Source organism: Fistularia commersonii, chromosome 31 (genome assembly GCF_037954325.1).
Source record: "Fistularia commersonii isolate RoL2024-O1a breed Wild chromosome 31, RoL_Fcom_v1.0, whole genome shotgun sequence".
NCBI lineage: Eukaryota > Metazoa > Chordata > Actinopteri > Syngnathiformes > Fistulariidae > Fistularia > Fistularia commersonii.
In genome coordinates, this window is record NC_141314.1 from 8,304,916 (window position 1) to 8,321,162 (window position 16,247).

At 42.4% G+C, this 16,247-nt stretch overlaps 1 protein-coding gene across 1 annotated transcript; it reads right to left on the reverse strand.

Annotated features, from left to right (window-relative positions):
• Positions 1-14,009, reverse strand: mtnr1c (melatonin receptor 1C). The gene is made up of 2 exons (XM_086178749.1): positions 13,788-14,009; positions 1-1,005 (listed from the first exon to the last, which is right to left on the reverse strand). The coding sequence occupies exons 1-2, from the start codon at positions 13,957-13,959 to the stop codon at positions 140-142; spliced, it is 1,038 nt and encodes a 345-aa protein (XP_086034875.1). The 5' UTR covers positions 13,960-14,009; the 3' UTR covers positions 1-139.
• Between the last annotated feature and the right edge of the window lie 2,238 nt (positions 14,010-16,247).

Here is a 16,247-nt window from a genome sequence, read left to right on the forward strand (position 1 = left end):
AGGACTATGATTTGCGGCAGAGATTAGGGAACAGGGAAATGATACATATCATCTCGAAAGGCACTGGGTGAAATATGGCAAACCATCCACGTGAGGCTCCAGTGAAATTTAAATATCGATTCCTTGGCAAAATAGTAAGTTATACATTGATCTCCGCTACATTATTGTTTGTTACAGCTGCTGAAGGCTTACTCTTCAGGCCCTCCGTGGCACAGCGAGAGGTTTCCATGAGGAGCAAACGGGGAACACATAGAGACAGCAGGATCGTCTTGTATTCTTTACGGAAATTTTGGTTCAGAAGTCCATATATGATGGCATTGAGGCAACTGTTGAAATATGCCATGAAGTAACTCGTGACAAAGAGCCACTCAGGTATATTGGGCCCGACTTTCACCGGGTTTATAGCTACTGCCAAACCTATGAAGTTCAACGGTGCCCAGCACACAGCAAACAACACAAACACCATAAACATAGTCAGGAAATTCCTGACGTCACTGGATTTTAGCTTGGTCCTTTGTTCCGGTTTAACCCGATGTTTCACTTGAATCACGCGTACCCATATCCTCATGTAGCAGTAAGACACCACCAGCAGTGGGATCATAAAATGAATGATCACCACAGAGATGGTGTAATACGAGCTGACGGTCTGGGCGAAAGTGCAAGAGTAGATGCGAGGATCGTACTGCAGAGATCCCACAAAGAAGTTGGGCACGGTTGCGATGGCGGTGAGCACCCAGGTGAGGCCAAGGTAGCAGCAGGTATTCCTTATACTGTACAGACGGTCATATTGGAGGCTGTGGCAGATATAACAGTAACGGTTAATGGCGATGGCAGTGATGTTGAAGATGGATCCAATAACACTGAGGCCCATGATGAAGCCACTGGCCTGGCAGTGCAGGTCACCCATGGTCCAGTCTTTGTGGAAGATGGCTGTCAGGACCAAAGGGTAGGGATACAGTGCCACAACCAGGTCGGCCACTGACAAACTCACCACAAAGATGTTGCCTGGAGAAATCACAGATAACAGACAGAACATGACCCAAACTGGTTGGCAGCGAAAGCAAACAGCACTTTTTTTTTTTTTTTTTTTTTTTTTAGTTTGTGCTGCAAGTTACATTTCTTAAGATAAACTGGGTCACTTGAAATACAACTGTGACTTCCTTGCATAAAAGAGCAGCTTCATGGCGCCCTCTGGGGCTTGTTATGTTTTGATAAGGCTTTTACCATGTATTCTTGACTGCACCGATGTGGATCCAGGCAAATGCGTTATTGCCACAGGTCCCTCAATGCAACAATCTCTCTTCTCAGTCCGACTCAATGCAATAATTATGAAACATTTCAAGGAATCAGGTGGCTTGTCTCTAAAGACACAGTCGGGCAGCTGTTGAGATTTGAGAACCGAAGAAATGACGAGACAGTGTTTTTACGGTGAAATGTCATTTAGTTTCTGCTAGCGTGAACTTTGCCCCCTGCATCAAAAGCCCTCCCTCAAACCAAAAATCTTTTCAGTCAGTGTGAACACATCTGACAGGGGGCGTCTCCTTATTTGTGCTGCCAGTGTGAAAGGTTAGCCCAGGACTACATATTGACCTGATTCTCAACACATCGCCCGCAGTTAATGCATTAAACTAGGTATGGACAGTTTCTATTCATTCATTCATTAAAAAAAAAGCCATTCGTAAATGGTGAAAATGATTTCAAATTTGGTTCTTTGCCTGTTAATATAACAAAAAAATCAGATTTAGAGAGGAAGTCATGTTGCGTTTCAGGTTCATTGCAATAACTGCACAACCTTTATTCTCCAGGGAGACAGGTTTGTCTGTCCTCCTATTTTCGAATAGTGGTGTGTCATCACTCTGTACTATGTGCAGGCTCTTTTTGGATGTTGATCAGTCATCATGTTAAAATAACCTGCACAAGTGTTCTGTATATTTAGAAAGCACTGTTTATTTTTTTCTTTAAGAGGTGAGTGAGTCAGGGAACTTCTAATGCCAGCCAGCAGGTAATGCTATTTTATTTTTTGTTCTTTGCCCTTCCAGCTCCTCTTTTTTTTTTTTGTATATTCAGTATTAGTGGGTATTGGCCTCATTCTGGCAAACATAAATTGTTTCCTCCAAATGTGTCACAGAATCTTAGTGAATCCTCCAATCAGGGTTAAGCACACTGAGAGATGCCTTTTTTTCAAAGTGGACCCGACACCTCACTGCCATACATATACAATTTGTGCAATAAAATTTTAACCAAATTTCACAGGGTACTTCTGTTTGTCTGTTATTCTTCTGCACTAACTAGATTTAATATTGGACATCAAAATATCCCCTTAAATTTAGCTTAAATCTTTGACGGATGGTGCATACGGTTCTCAAAATCTTCCGAACCATCTAAAAAAAACTGTAGCAGAAAATCCTAAGATAAAAAGAAACTTTTCTGGAATTGTACTTTTTATGTTTTGAGCTTGTTTTGAGGTCCACACGAGGCAGATAGAATAAAAAATTGCCTGAAATCTCAATAAAAAATTTTAGTCTCCCTGCAAAGAGAAGGCGTTGGACTGTGTATTGTGACAGTGGACTGTTTAAATTATACTTAAAGAGGAAAGGGGTAAAGTTAAAGCTACAGAGCGGAGCGCTGTGAACGTCAGTAGTTTTATCATTTAAAGGCATTTTTGAAGTTGTTAAATCTATACATTTTAGTGTTGGCGACTGGAATATGATCGCTTGCATCGTGAATTGGCATGAATCCAGTTTGGCTTTTGGTCAAAACATTGTGCTTGAGTCTGGCAGTTGCAACTCTGTGGAAAAGCCTTCTCAGATGGATCATCTCAAAGATGCCTCTGTAAATATTAGGGTTAAATTTGACTCTCTTTAAATACATTGGGGTTATAAGCCTGTAAACCCAGTTGCTATACAATAGCTCACCCTCACACAAACAAATCAAGAGAGTTAAATATGGCCAACTGAAATGTCTTTTTTGATTATTTATAAATAATTATGATTCATATTTTATCATTTTAGTTTATTGTTTACTTTTAGAACGTCTTCAAGAATTCCACAGTTTTTTTTTCTTATTTCTCTCACATGCAGTTTCTAAAGAGTGGATAATTCTGGAATCTATTGGATTCTTTACTTCTTTCTCCCTCTCATTTGTCAAAACTCAAGAGAAAGAAATTGTTTGTGATTTTCTGACAGTTTCTTTTTTATGCTCAATCACACAGCTCATTCCTCCCTTAGGAACAGCTGTTCCAACTATATATAGGACTTATGCTTTAGGAGCTGTTGTGATCGAGCTTATTCGTCATGCACACTAACAGTAGTACCTTTGCATGAGTCAGGTCTCCATCTGCTGTACAAAACAACCGAAAGACCTCTGCTCTGCTCCTGATTTTCTCTGTCATAACAAGCACACAGCAGATGTGAAGATGATGAGATCCATGGATGCCTGCTAGTGAAACAACCGATGTAACAGCTACGATACCTTCAGCGAGAAATGGGTGGATACCTTTTCGGGACTTAGTTCGAGCTACTTTTCTAGCCTAACAGGTTATTAAGAAAGGCAGAACAGAGTGTCTCTTATTTCCTAATGCAGGAGCCCCTAGCTAACGTTTTCTTCTTTAACCTTCATTGAGCTCCAGGCCGTACACTGATGCGGCATTCATTGCTCAGATCAAGTGTGACTACTGTGTTGTACCAGTTTTCATACATTACAGTGTATTAAGTGGAAAATTCTTTTCCTATCCTCAAGTCAATAGAAAAATGCCCTCCATCTTGATTTCCAAAGAAACATTTTTTTTCCATGTACTGCGAGCCCACACTCCACCCCACCAGGCTGACGACCGTGCCCCGGCGATTATACCTCTGGACCACATTAGACGGCCGTACATCACAACAACCGCTGGGCGTGTTAACGGCAAACCCCTTTGGTTGACCACCGGGCCTCCTCCAAAATACAAAAACAAACGTAGCCCCGTTGTTGTGTTGGTTTTTGGATGCAACAGAACCACTGATCATCCATCTTTGGACTTTTCAAAAAACAAAAAGACAACCCTGGTTTGTGCTTTCTGTAACTGCTTTGACATTTATCTCTGGTTTTAATGCTCTGGGGTCTGTCTGAACTGATAACCCAAATCTTTCCCTGGGTTCTCTCTTTTGATAATTCTAATTCTGCATTAGCCATGGCTGAGTGATTGCTGTGTACTAGTTTTGCGCTGTGTTGGTTCTGCCGTCCCATGAAATTATTAGGTTTACTTGTATTTATTCATTATTTTACGCATTCATGCACAAGAGAAAATGGTTCAGCTGGACACGCTCTGACCTGCTGGTCTGCTGTTATCCAATCATATTCAAACAACCGTGTTTAAAGAAACATACGCTCGCAGTGTGAATGAGGCAGCTTTAAAATGGTATTGTGTTTAAATGGTTTTAGATAGGACTCGGAAGTCGAACTTTTCATCCATTGCTGAGGCCCAAAACACACTGCTAGGATTGGATGCAAATTAGATATTTGATAAAGCATGTATAACGGACATTTATTACGTCCGTTTATTCTCATTTTTATTCTTAGTCTTGTAGTCGCTGGTTTTCTGGAAGACGAGAAATGTAATATGGCTGATATCGGCCGATAAATGTCTGATAGACACTGTGACGGACGTGATGGGGAAGCAGCATCGAAGAGGGGAACAGAAAACACAATGATGAAATTATTTTCTTTTGTCCTTGTCTCGTGTCTTATGTTGCTCTGTCAGTTCGGTTCGATGGTTCACTTAATGTTCTATTCCGACGCCGACGTACTGCACCAAAGTTAAGGAACAAAGTCATATTTGTTATTTGTAAGCATTCTAGGACATTTTCTGTCGCCACAGCCGTGTGCAAACTTTGTGAGCAAATCCTGGTTTCTGCCTTTTTGCACCCTTTTCTCCAAATGTGATCATACCAGCAGTCGAGCGATGCCGACTCTCTGCTAGTTAATTGCGTAACCTCCATTTCACTCTTAAATTGATCTTTTTTTATTTATTTATATCAAACCTGATGAATGATTATTGCTGAGTTTATGCAAAAAGTCCACATTTGTTCAAAATGATTGAGGATCATATATCTATATTAAAGTAGTGGTCTAAAGTAAATGCATTTAGACTTAAAAGACTTAAAATACAGCATCCAAATGCAAATCCTGGTATTATGAAACATCAATAGCGTGGCAACACTTTGACGAATGATTACAACAAGTACAATGCTGATTGTATAGGTCTTATTTATTGTTATTAGTTTATGTTATGTATGCATTTAATGGCATACTTCAATTCTAGTCATAAAAATACCACAATAAATGGTGTTGTATCTATGAATTATCTGCGGTTCTTCTTCCGCCTGATGAACCCTGTGAATCATAGTTGACCCCTAAAACCATTGTCCTCTTATAATAAGGAGAACATCTCGGCACAAGAACAGTTTGCTCACTGTTACAGTTATGATCACATTAAGTCATGTTGCAATGACCATGCAAGGTCAACACGAAACAACGGAGCATCTGATGCTTTGCGAATTAATGAAATAGCACGAGAAATAACATGTATCGATAGCCACCACTATCAAATGTTAATCTGAAGGGGCTATTGATGCTATCTGCTTGATAGATGGGATGGGAGCATGTGCATAAACTAAACAAGACGCTCTCTGTCTGATTAAGAAACACAACAATCAGAATTCAGTTATTTTCCCAACATGCGGGTGCATGCAAATCTATTTTATGCAATGAAAAGATAGATTAATTGTGAGAGCAACATTTGAGTTCTCGGCAATAAATTTCTCAGACTGGGCTGTTATTATATTTTTTTTTTCTAAAGCCTGAATCTGCCCCAAGGAAAATATCTTCTGAACACTAAGTTAAAGTACACACTGTTAAAAAGCATAATATGGATGATTTTTGTGTTCAATTACATCAAACCACTTCCTGTCCTCCTGAGGTCTACGCCGATGGTAGTGGGACACTGGATCTTCTCAGAAGACACGAGACATGGAAAGTGACGTCTGATGTTGATGCAATGCAGCTGTCTAGGGTGGGGGAGACTTGAAAAATAAATCTAATTGTGCTCAATGTTATGTCAGATAAGATAGCTGATAAGGACACAGCGGAGCCACAATCCAATCAATTTGGGTGTTTGGCAAAGAGGCATGAGCTTCCCATAAGTTTCGAGAATCTTCCCATTGGCCAGGGATTGACCATCTTACCGCCGTACACCAAAAGGCGCCACTGTCAGAGATACAACTGTACAAGAACATTGTCATGACCGAGGGCACTAATTCAGTGATTCATATGCAATGACATAAAGGGCTAGTAAAGAATGTAAAACCGGAATTGTAATAACAGTTTTGTGGGGATGTGGCGCCACTGTACTTGTTTTTTTTTTTTTTTCATTTTGATCCCAGAAACGATCGCAGTGGTAAATCAGTGCCGCATCAAGCTCCATTAAAATATCTTATAGTTTCATTCAGAGAGTAAACCATGTGATGGAAAACCCATTTTTATTGCTAAATAATCTCCAGCTTTTTGTATGACGCAGCTAGTGTGCAACCAAACATGGTGTCCACGTCCTGAAATTTATGATATGCCTCCCTATGGTTACAGCTCACCATAACCGTGATTTAACATCTTTCATACAATAAAGCTCCGAAGTGCATCTTCAGCATAGAGGCGTACAGGACCAGCTGTCTGACAGCACAATTCTGCAAAGCTGGAGGGATGCTGATTCAAAAATCAGACCGCCAACTGCTTTGGAGTTTTGAAATCCAAACAATGGCTTTTATCAACAGCAGTAATTAGATACATCTAAAACAAATGAGACGTCTTCTAAACTGGACAGATAACGTCCGCAACTGCGGGACGAGCTGCAGGAACCGTCAGCAAGTTATAATATCCACTTAATGTCACTCCGCCATGGTGTAGTAGTATTTTTACAAATTTGTTCAAGCAATCAGGTTTAGAACTTGGCCCCGAGTCATTCAGAACTTTTAGGACAAATAGCATCATTTGATCCTTTTCGGCGAATCCCATTATCACACTTTTCTGTTTCAGGGCCTAAAATATTGAATGAGCATTGTAGGTGACATTTTCACGGGAAAATTATTCACACAGACAAGTTCTATGATAGTGGTTCGTCCGTGTTGTGAGGTGGCTAAAGTAGATGACGGGCGCGACTGCTGCTCCTGCTCACACATGCAGTTCTATCTTCACATTTCAGCAACTGATGCAACTATTTTAAAACCAGGGCTACAAGCCAGTTCATTTAGAATTGTTTATGTTAGCCGTGCGCCAGCCGTGTCCTTATTGGCCCGACGTAGTTTGGCATTAAAATTCCAGATGGAGAGGAGTTTCTTTACATTCGCCACCCGACCCTTGTCTTTTACTGGTACCAACGTGAAAATCGGGAAAACGATGTAAGGTTCGGCATTTGTCTCCTGATTCAATTTTCCCGGTGAAGTACAAATTGCCAGACCGAACCCTATAAGACATTACGTATCTTAAATAACCGTCCAACCTTGAGCTTTTAGTTGGCAGTCTTTTAGATTTCTGTCTTTAATACACAAGTTTGACAGTGCTTAAATTAGTTTGCCAAAAATGAACATTACAAACACACCATACTTTGTTCCAGTAAAAAAAAAAAAAAAAAAAAAAGGAGAGAGCGTAGTCCTCATTATCGGAGATTTCAAGTACCATTACATCATCGGTGGAAATATAATCATTTATTTTATTCTGTGATATAACTCATTTAAAACTCATTTTCTGTTGTGCGTCGGGTAATGCCAGGTTTGCTGTAACATAAACTCCCTCGCGGAGCCTAAATGTGACGGCACAAGTGTCTCTCTAAGTCTGACAACAGCTGAAACAACAGCTTTGACTACAGATATGATGGGAGTTGACGTCAAACACATGTTGGCTATCAATCTTGTGCCTTCACAGTCCATCTATGCTATGTTGTCATGAAACGAGGACGATATAAATCTCCCAAACCGAATACGCTAGAAAACAGCTAAAATAGTTCGTTTACGGTATCCATATTCATCGAATTCTCATAAAATACATCGTAGCTTTTCATTTTTCCACAGACCAGATCCAGGTATTCAGACGACGAATAGGCAGTAAAACAACATAAGCCGTCTCTCAGGCCTGCAAAGATAAAAGTAAAAGCATTTGTTCTTCATTCTCAAATCAGCTCGGTGGGCAAATCTGTCAGATTGTATTTGTGATGCTCGCGCAACTCCCTGTGTGCATTTGTCATTGTGCAGAGGTTTGATTCTTCGCTGACATCATGCGGCTCAGTGTTATCATGCGCGCTGGCTCGGCAGAGAAAGCTAAGCCTTATCGCTCTCTGGCTGAACCATCTCTCTCCCTCATCGTCAAGAGGATGAGGTAAGTGCTAAAACACAGCTGAGAGGTTTGCTGTGAGGCGGCCAGATGACTGTCTTTGTTTTGTTGGCATCCATTATTAAAACCCGGAGTGAACTATTGCCTCTTGCTGTTTAATTAACCAACTCGGCCGGCCCTGCACGACATGCGAAGTTACGACGCTCACACGATTGGCATTTTATTGTTCCGCAAAAAAGCGCAACAATAAATAGTTTCACACTTACACATCAGAAAAGAGCCGTGCCCGCCGGCACCTTTTGGAAGCTGTTATTTAAGAATGTGTGTCAAACGGAGCTTAATTTGAAAGCGGATTGGATACGGGCCACTAGGGATTGCTGACCGTCAACCTTTAACTTTTCCGAGTCCGTTGTTGTCACAAGTATCAACAAAATGAATGGAGGATCCGATTCGGAGGGCAAAGCCAACGAGGAAATGAGAAAGGGATGGCGAATGTTTCTAAGGATTTCATTTTTGCGCATTTTTCGTCTACCGTTTCTACCACCTTTGTTCCCGACGCCCGACCTGCCACCAACCTGGCACTCTGACTCGACACGGATCATAAACAGAAACCACGGGTCTTCTTCTACCGCATCAAAAGCCTCGTGTCATAACTTGGTAGTTTAAGCAAGTACGTTCTCCACTCACTCCCGCTGTCATAGAGATTCACGAGGGAATGATGCCACAGATTTTGTTTGGTGGTGCGGCGGTTAGCACCTCCGCCTCACAGCAAGAGAGCCCCCGATTCGACTCGAGGGGGTTCTCCGTGCGCGGTCTTCATGTGCTCCCTGTGTTTGCACCTCCGGGTTTTCCGGTTTCCATGCAGTCGGTTTATTGGAGGTTCTTAATCGCCCGGCCGTGTGAATGAGAGAGCGAATGGTCGTCTCTGTGATTGGCCAGCAGGCGGTCCGGGGTGAACCCCGCCTCTTTCTCCCTGACGGCTGGGATAGTATCCTCGTGACCCCGGCTGCACGATAAAGTAACAAATAAAGAGAAACACGTAGACTACATTCCGGCTGATGGTTTTCCGTATTCGAATGATGTCGAATGTGCCAAAAACAAGGATTAAAGTTGTGTTTCCGCACACAGCAAGTGAAGTTCACTTTGTTACTGCCTTCTTTGGTTTGAAACGGTTCTTTCCAATTTGGCAGTAAATCAACTCTTACCAACAGTGCTTTTGTTTAAGTCTCCAGTGTATCTCTCTCTTTGAAGCCTGTTATCACGTTTGCATGCTTTCTCTCACACTCTTGGAGTGTGACAGCTACGCTCAGCCACCCTTGGCATGTATATATGACATACCATTCTTCCAGCTCGGGCCATATATAAAGCCCGTGGTGTTCTCTCGGGTATAAGTAACCCAGGTGGCTGTAGGTGAGAGCTGCTGATGCTAAAATACCCCCAAGCAGCCTTTTGGAGACCATAGATACAAATCATCTTTAATATTTCCAGGGAAGGGGTGGCGGCGGTGGGGCTCGGATGCTTCGCAGGTACAGCTTCATCAGCATCATCGGCGGAGTCCCAGATCAGATTCCGCGAGCCGCACGCGATAGCCATGAATCTAAAAGTGTCCCCTTTCTGGCCATGTTCTCATTTGGACATGCGATTCCAAGGGTAAATCGTGTTACACGTGAAATTCATGTCAGAATGCAATTAACTGTCTTAGCAGCAGAATGTTAAATCATTTAAAAAGTAATTGATAGCGTATCCCGTACTTTGGGGATCTCGGCTTAATGTTATTAATGTTATTTGTAATGTTATTCCCCCGGGACAGCTTGGTATTTTGCCACTGTGAATGTCAATCAAAATCTGAAACAAGTCCCTCTTTCTTCAATATAAACAATATATAATCTAATATAATTCATACATTTGATATGTACAGATAAATTACATTTACAAATTACAATACATTTATACATCTACTTTTGTACTGAAACAGTATCCTTTTTTTCTGTGTGAAATGTATAATGCTGGGTCTGAACGAGTTATGTTTAATATTTGGAAAAAAAAAAAATCCACAAAGGATTAGGATGATTCTCGATTGCTTCCTCTCTGCACAATTATAATAAATTATACAAAAAAATATCACATATCTACCTCAGCGAGGACTATTCCACTCTGTGTGATATATTAGTCACCAGACTCCTCCGGTCTGAGCCGGGCTGAAGCTTATTTAAATCTGCTCAAATGAAACAGGTGCTGAATACAATAACGGTACATTTATAATACGTTGTTTCAATTCACATGAATACAAGCGAACAGCCGACGGACCGGTGTTAGAGATAAAAAATAAAAATAAAAAAACAGGGGTTGCGCATTCATTTGTTTAGTTTCCTTCTGCTTATTAAGGTTCTAACTGTGTTTAAAACCGCATTAATATAACTAATGTAAAGTAGAAATAAGTACATAATGGGAAAGAGGAAAAAACAAAAGACTGCCTGGCTGAGTAGATTTCTCTTTTTAACTTCTTGGCAGGGTGCACGAGTGAATTTTAAGGGTTTACGTTCACGTGTAAAATCCAACACCTGCATCCCATACTCATTCCAACTATTTTGATTCTATATTTATAAATCTTTAAAGGACAAATGAATTCGAATAAGAAAGCTGGCATTGCTCGATAACAATGAAATGTGAGTTGCATGTTTATTACTATATTTGGGTCCCAAAGCAGATTAAATTTGGCCTAATCCATCATTTTATCATAAATAACCTTTCGGCAAGGGCGTTTGCAGTGATGAATCAGTTGTGACTTCTTCATGAACTCACTTTCAAGCAGCCAGAGCTCTCTTTTTTTTTTTTCAAAGATGTTTTACATTAAACCGACTGGCATTGCCGGAGGTGATGCAACCAGCTACGAGTCCGGCCAAAAACCTTGTCATCACCCTCAGACCATCCACCAGTCAGACCCCCTGTGTCTGAGGAAATTAAGTTCACGGGCCCGGAGAAAAATCAGACCATCGGAACACAAGCGGCACCTGGTCCGACAACACTTGTCGGGCAAAATTCCTGATATTTAATAAGGGTGAAAAATGAAATATGGAGCCACGAATAAAAGACCGGACACCGATTTCGCCTTATCTGTGGAGTCGGAGGGTGTCGGGCAGCTTCTACTCTGATCATGTTTAACGTCCTTACAGCATCGGAAAAGAATGCAGTACATTATTGCCTCGTCTGAAACAGGAGACACGCTTAATGTAGTGTCCTACACGACAGACGCCCGCAGATCCGAGCTGTCATTTTAAATTGGCGTCTGGTTTGACTCAATTTGATGCCCGCGTGGATTCACCCTTTGGTTTTTTAAGCTTTATTTACAACAAGAGCAAGTCGGTTTAAAACGGCTTCGTCTCCAACTTTGCACAACCCGTTGTTTTTTAATATGCTTTCCTCCTTAGAGTTATCCTCCTCTGTCTCCCATGAGTGCTTTTATATGAGTATATTAATAGTACGATTAACCCCGGTTGGAATTTTGCTAGTGTTAACACTCGGTTGGCAGTCCTGCGGTGCCACGTGGTCCCTTTTGAAGGCTCAGAGGAACGATGTCATTACATTTATGCACGTGAGAGCACCTTCAGACTTGCACACAGAGAACACGAGGTACCAGAACTGGGTAGATGCAACCAAGGGTGACAAAGAAGATTGTTTGTTGTTTATATATGTGTGTGTGTGTGTGATAAAAAGACAGAAATCGACCACTCAAAGTAAATTCAGCAGTGATCTGTGAATGCATATTTATCTGCAGTTACCTATTGCAGGAATTGGAATTTGTTATTGTGTGACGTCCACTTTTAAATTTTCATCCCCATCAAATGTATCACTGCGAATCATTTTAATGACAAACGGAGCTCCCGCGACCGTCTTTCCTCGTCCTTTTTTTTTTTTTTTTTTTTTTGCTTCAGTTCCGTTCGTGTTTTCCTCTCAGAAACTGTGCACAATTAAACATTCATACCAGTGAGCCAAACCTATAAATAGCTTGTTAAGAACACAGAGGAGGATTGTTGATAAGCCAACAGTGGAAGCGATTTCACACACTTAAGGACAGGCTAGGGGAAAAAAAAATAAAATCAATAGCATGAGATGGGGGGCTCGAAGCATTTTTTTTTTTTTTTTCCGAATTTCAGCTCCGGTCTTGCACATGCGCCGATCAAGCGGGATGCCAGGACACTGGCGAGATCTGCCGTGTAGCTGTCTGACAGTCCAATTAGCGTCGGAGAACAGTGACATAGTCAGTCACCGTAGAGGAGACTTTTGAACAGGCCATTTACCCTCGTGCTTTTCTCCCAGACCGGCCGACTGTGTGATTTTTGCAAAATCGATAATCTAATTGCCCCCGCGCTTCTCGCCAAACTACTTTTGGCAGGTGTACACACGAACACTTTGAACATATTATATAATGTATTTGAAATTGTAATTAAAAGTTGATTAATTCAAACACTCTCTGACCTAATGCCGCTGCCTGATTCACATGTGCTCATTAGCATCATGTTATGATCATCGGGTTTACTTGTTTCCAGAAGCAGAACGCTTCTGCTTAACCTTTCGGCGCAGAGCTGTCGGGTATGACTGATCATCTTTCATCCAAGGCGGCATTAAATATGTAATTCCTGATCACGTAATTAAAGTCCAAGTTTTTTTTGTTTTCTTTCATCGGAGCAAGAGCCTGATTTGAAGTTTAACACCCTTGTGCATTTCCAGCACCCACCTCGTTATTTTTCTTCCAGCAACCCATAACTAGTAGCACTATTTGTGTTGACTTCCCAAAAAGCCAGGCGAAGTGTCATCCTGGACATTGTGGCTCGAGAAGAAAAGGCGAGAGCTGCGATTTCACAGTGAATTGTGGAAAGAAATGACCTAAATAAGTGTTTTTTTTTTTTCCTCACCTTCACACATAGAAGGTGTGATTTTTTTTTTTTTAAATACAAAATTCCACATTGAAGCTGCATGTCTGCACAACAGCCTCTCACCTCGACAACCGGTGAGAAACTACAGGTCCCGATAAAAGGATGGATGTGATTTATCCGGGACGGTGGGGGGGCGCCGGGGTACAAGGATAAAAGCGCGTCGCAGGGAAGGGAGAGAGATTATTGTTATTTATGAGGAGATGTGACAGCCCGACAGACCAGGGTGTAGAAACTCCATCACACGGGGAGACCGGGGGGCCCGACTGTCAAACACTGGGATGAACTTCTGTTACATAATCTATTGACTGGAGGAATGAGCTGCTTCCAGCGTGCATGTTTTCTAGAACAAATGCAGAAACTATCTGGAAACTATCTTATTTCCCTATAGTAACAATAAAAAGGTCTTCAGATCCGCATTCACGGTCTACTTGTCCTTCACTTCGGCATATTTTGATACAACAAAAAAAACATCTCCATCCCACCCCCTTCACCTCCTACCTGCATTCCTGAGCTTTTTGTTCCTGTACACGGACAGGATGACGAGCACGTTGCCCAGGATGTCCACCACGATGGTGAAGATCAGCACGCTGGCCAGCGCAGTGGACACCCCGGCGGAGGAGGCGCTCTCATTCCGGCTCGACCAGTTCCCATCCTGCACCTCTAAATCCATCTCCCCTCGGGGAGGAGGGGGGGGGGGTGGCGGGGTGCACCGGTTCAGGTGGAGGTGCTCCGCTGTCCCGAGTTGGAAAAGAAACTGTGCATCAACAGGGAGAAGAAGAGGTCGGTGGAGCGGAGTCTCGGGAGGGGACTTCGGCGGAGGCAGTCTTGAACTTCTGCGGGGTCAAGACGACGCTGCTCCGGCTGCGGAGCGCTGAGGGCAGGAGAGCCATGGTTCAATTTAAAGAGGCGGACACACGCACACGCACATGCACACAGCACGTAGAGAAATGGAAGAAGTTGATTCCTAAAGTGATGAAGATGCGCGGATCCCCGCGGCGCGTCCTGCGCGCTCCAGTCCGCCGGGAGGTCTCTCTCATCGGGAAGGCGCAACCCCTCCACCCCCTCCACCCTCCACCCTCCACCCCACTAACCCCCCCACCCCACCCGTGCGTAATGGAAACGTCGGGCTACGACGAGCCGCAACGTCGGCTTCATTGACATCAATGAAGACTGTGCGTGTGCGTGTGGGTGTGCGCGTTAGTGTGGTATTCTCCACCGTGCAAGTGTGTGTCCACCGGTTGGACCCAGTCGTCATGAAGAAGCGTCATACCCTGCAAAGATGCAGCAGATTAAGTGTTCTTTTATTATCATTATTATTATTATTATTATTATTACTTTTAATTTTATAACATGCAGCCCTCAGCTTGCAGTTCTTCCTGCGATCTTGACCTTTGGAAAAGCACGCACGAACATGCGCATGGAAATGGCGCCTTCATGCGTTCGTCAGATATTCTTGCAAACTGTGGAGCGGCTGTTCGGCACCGCGCGTAAAACTCTTTCTCCAAGAAATAAACGTCCCCCAACCACATTTTTACACCGATATGACATAAAAACGTCCCCCCACCACCTTTGACTTTAATAGTTTCTTTTGTCCCCTTTTCCTTTATCAAATATTTATATCTATGTTTGGTTGCTCATTATTGTTTTCAAGGGGCTTCTCAGATCCTTGGAAACATAAATAACCCCCCCAAAAAAGGCAAGCAACGCAAAAGCTAACAGTTTCACTCAAGCTCAGAATACATCTTTTACGTCTGTATTGTATGTCACAGGACGGGAAATGGTACATGACAACACGATGCTCTCCGACTGTTGGATAAACTCCTCTCGGATCATTTAATATTCCATACATGTAACCATAACCAAGCCGGCACGTTGCTTTTGATGCAAAAATAAAAAGCACCTTGCATGTTTAGATCTTCCCCCGACGGCACGCCTGTCTTTAAATGCGAGGATAACATAAATACTATGCTTTTTTTTCCTGTAGTCTGCTGAAGCTCCCCTTATTTTGAAACAGTTTGGACATCACTTGTGAAAAGTGTGAATAAGCACTAAGTTTGGCAGCATTCCTCTCTTGATATCAGGATCAGGGGTGACAGGATCTCAGGCCGGTCCGTCTCTGACGTGAAGTTTCGAGATATGATGTCAGAAATGCCGGAAACGGCGATGAACATCACTTGAGTTTACCCTGCGCCGTGGTAACTGTCAGAGTCGACCTCTCCCACTGCCTCTGAATGAAATCTTTCCGCCGATAAAGATGACGAGCCTGAAAGGATGTTGTAGAATTTCGTAGCATCTGAGCCGAAGATGGAAAAAAAGGCCGAAGGCCGTTTCCTTCAGTCCACTTGGATCGATCCATCACGGATCACTGCCGGAATATAGACCAGAAATCCATCACATTTTACAGCCTGCAAAACCTCTCTGAATTGAATGAAATGCGTTGCATCATAACTCCAATGTACGTCTGTTATTCTAAAAGTCACATCTCTTCATTCAATCATTCATCATTGACACCACTTATCCCGCTGTCAGGGTCGCAGGGGTGCCGGAGCCCGGCCCAGCTGTAATCGGGCAAGAGATTCATGAAAAATGTTTCCCTGTATGATGAAATTCTTATTTTCCTGTCCACAGTGACGCCAGGTAGGTAGCAGAAAAAAAACAAAACAATAAATAATAAGCATCTTCCTGGGACGAGACGTAAACGGCTGTGGTCACGGAATGTGCAAGTTGGTCGTTTATTTTGATTTTTTTTTTTTTGGCTCATCTTATGAGACTGTGATACATTTTGTCAAAGAGTTTAGAAAAGAAAAACACACGAACATCCACTGCCCACAGAGGAATGGATGCGGGATCAAAAAAAAGTTTGACTTAGAAGAGCTTTGAAAAAACCCGCACACCGAAAAATGATCCGAAAAGAAAAATAAAGCAAAAAAAAGGCCTATATTTGGCGCAAAACATCAT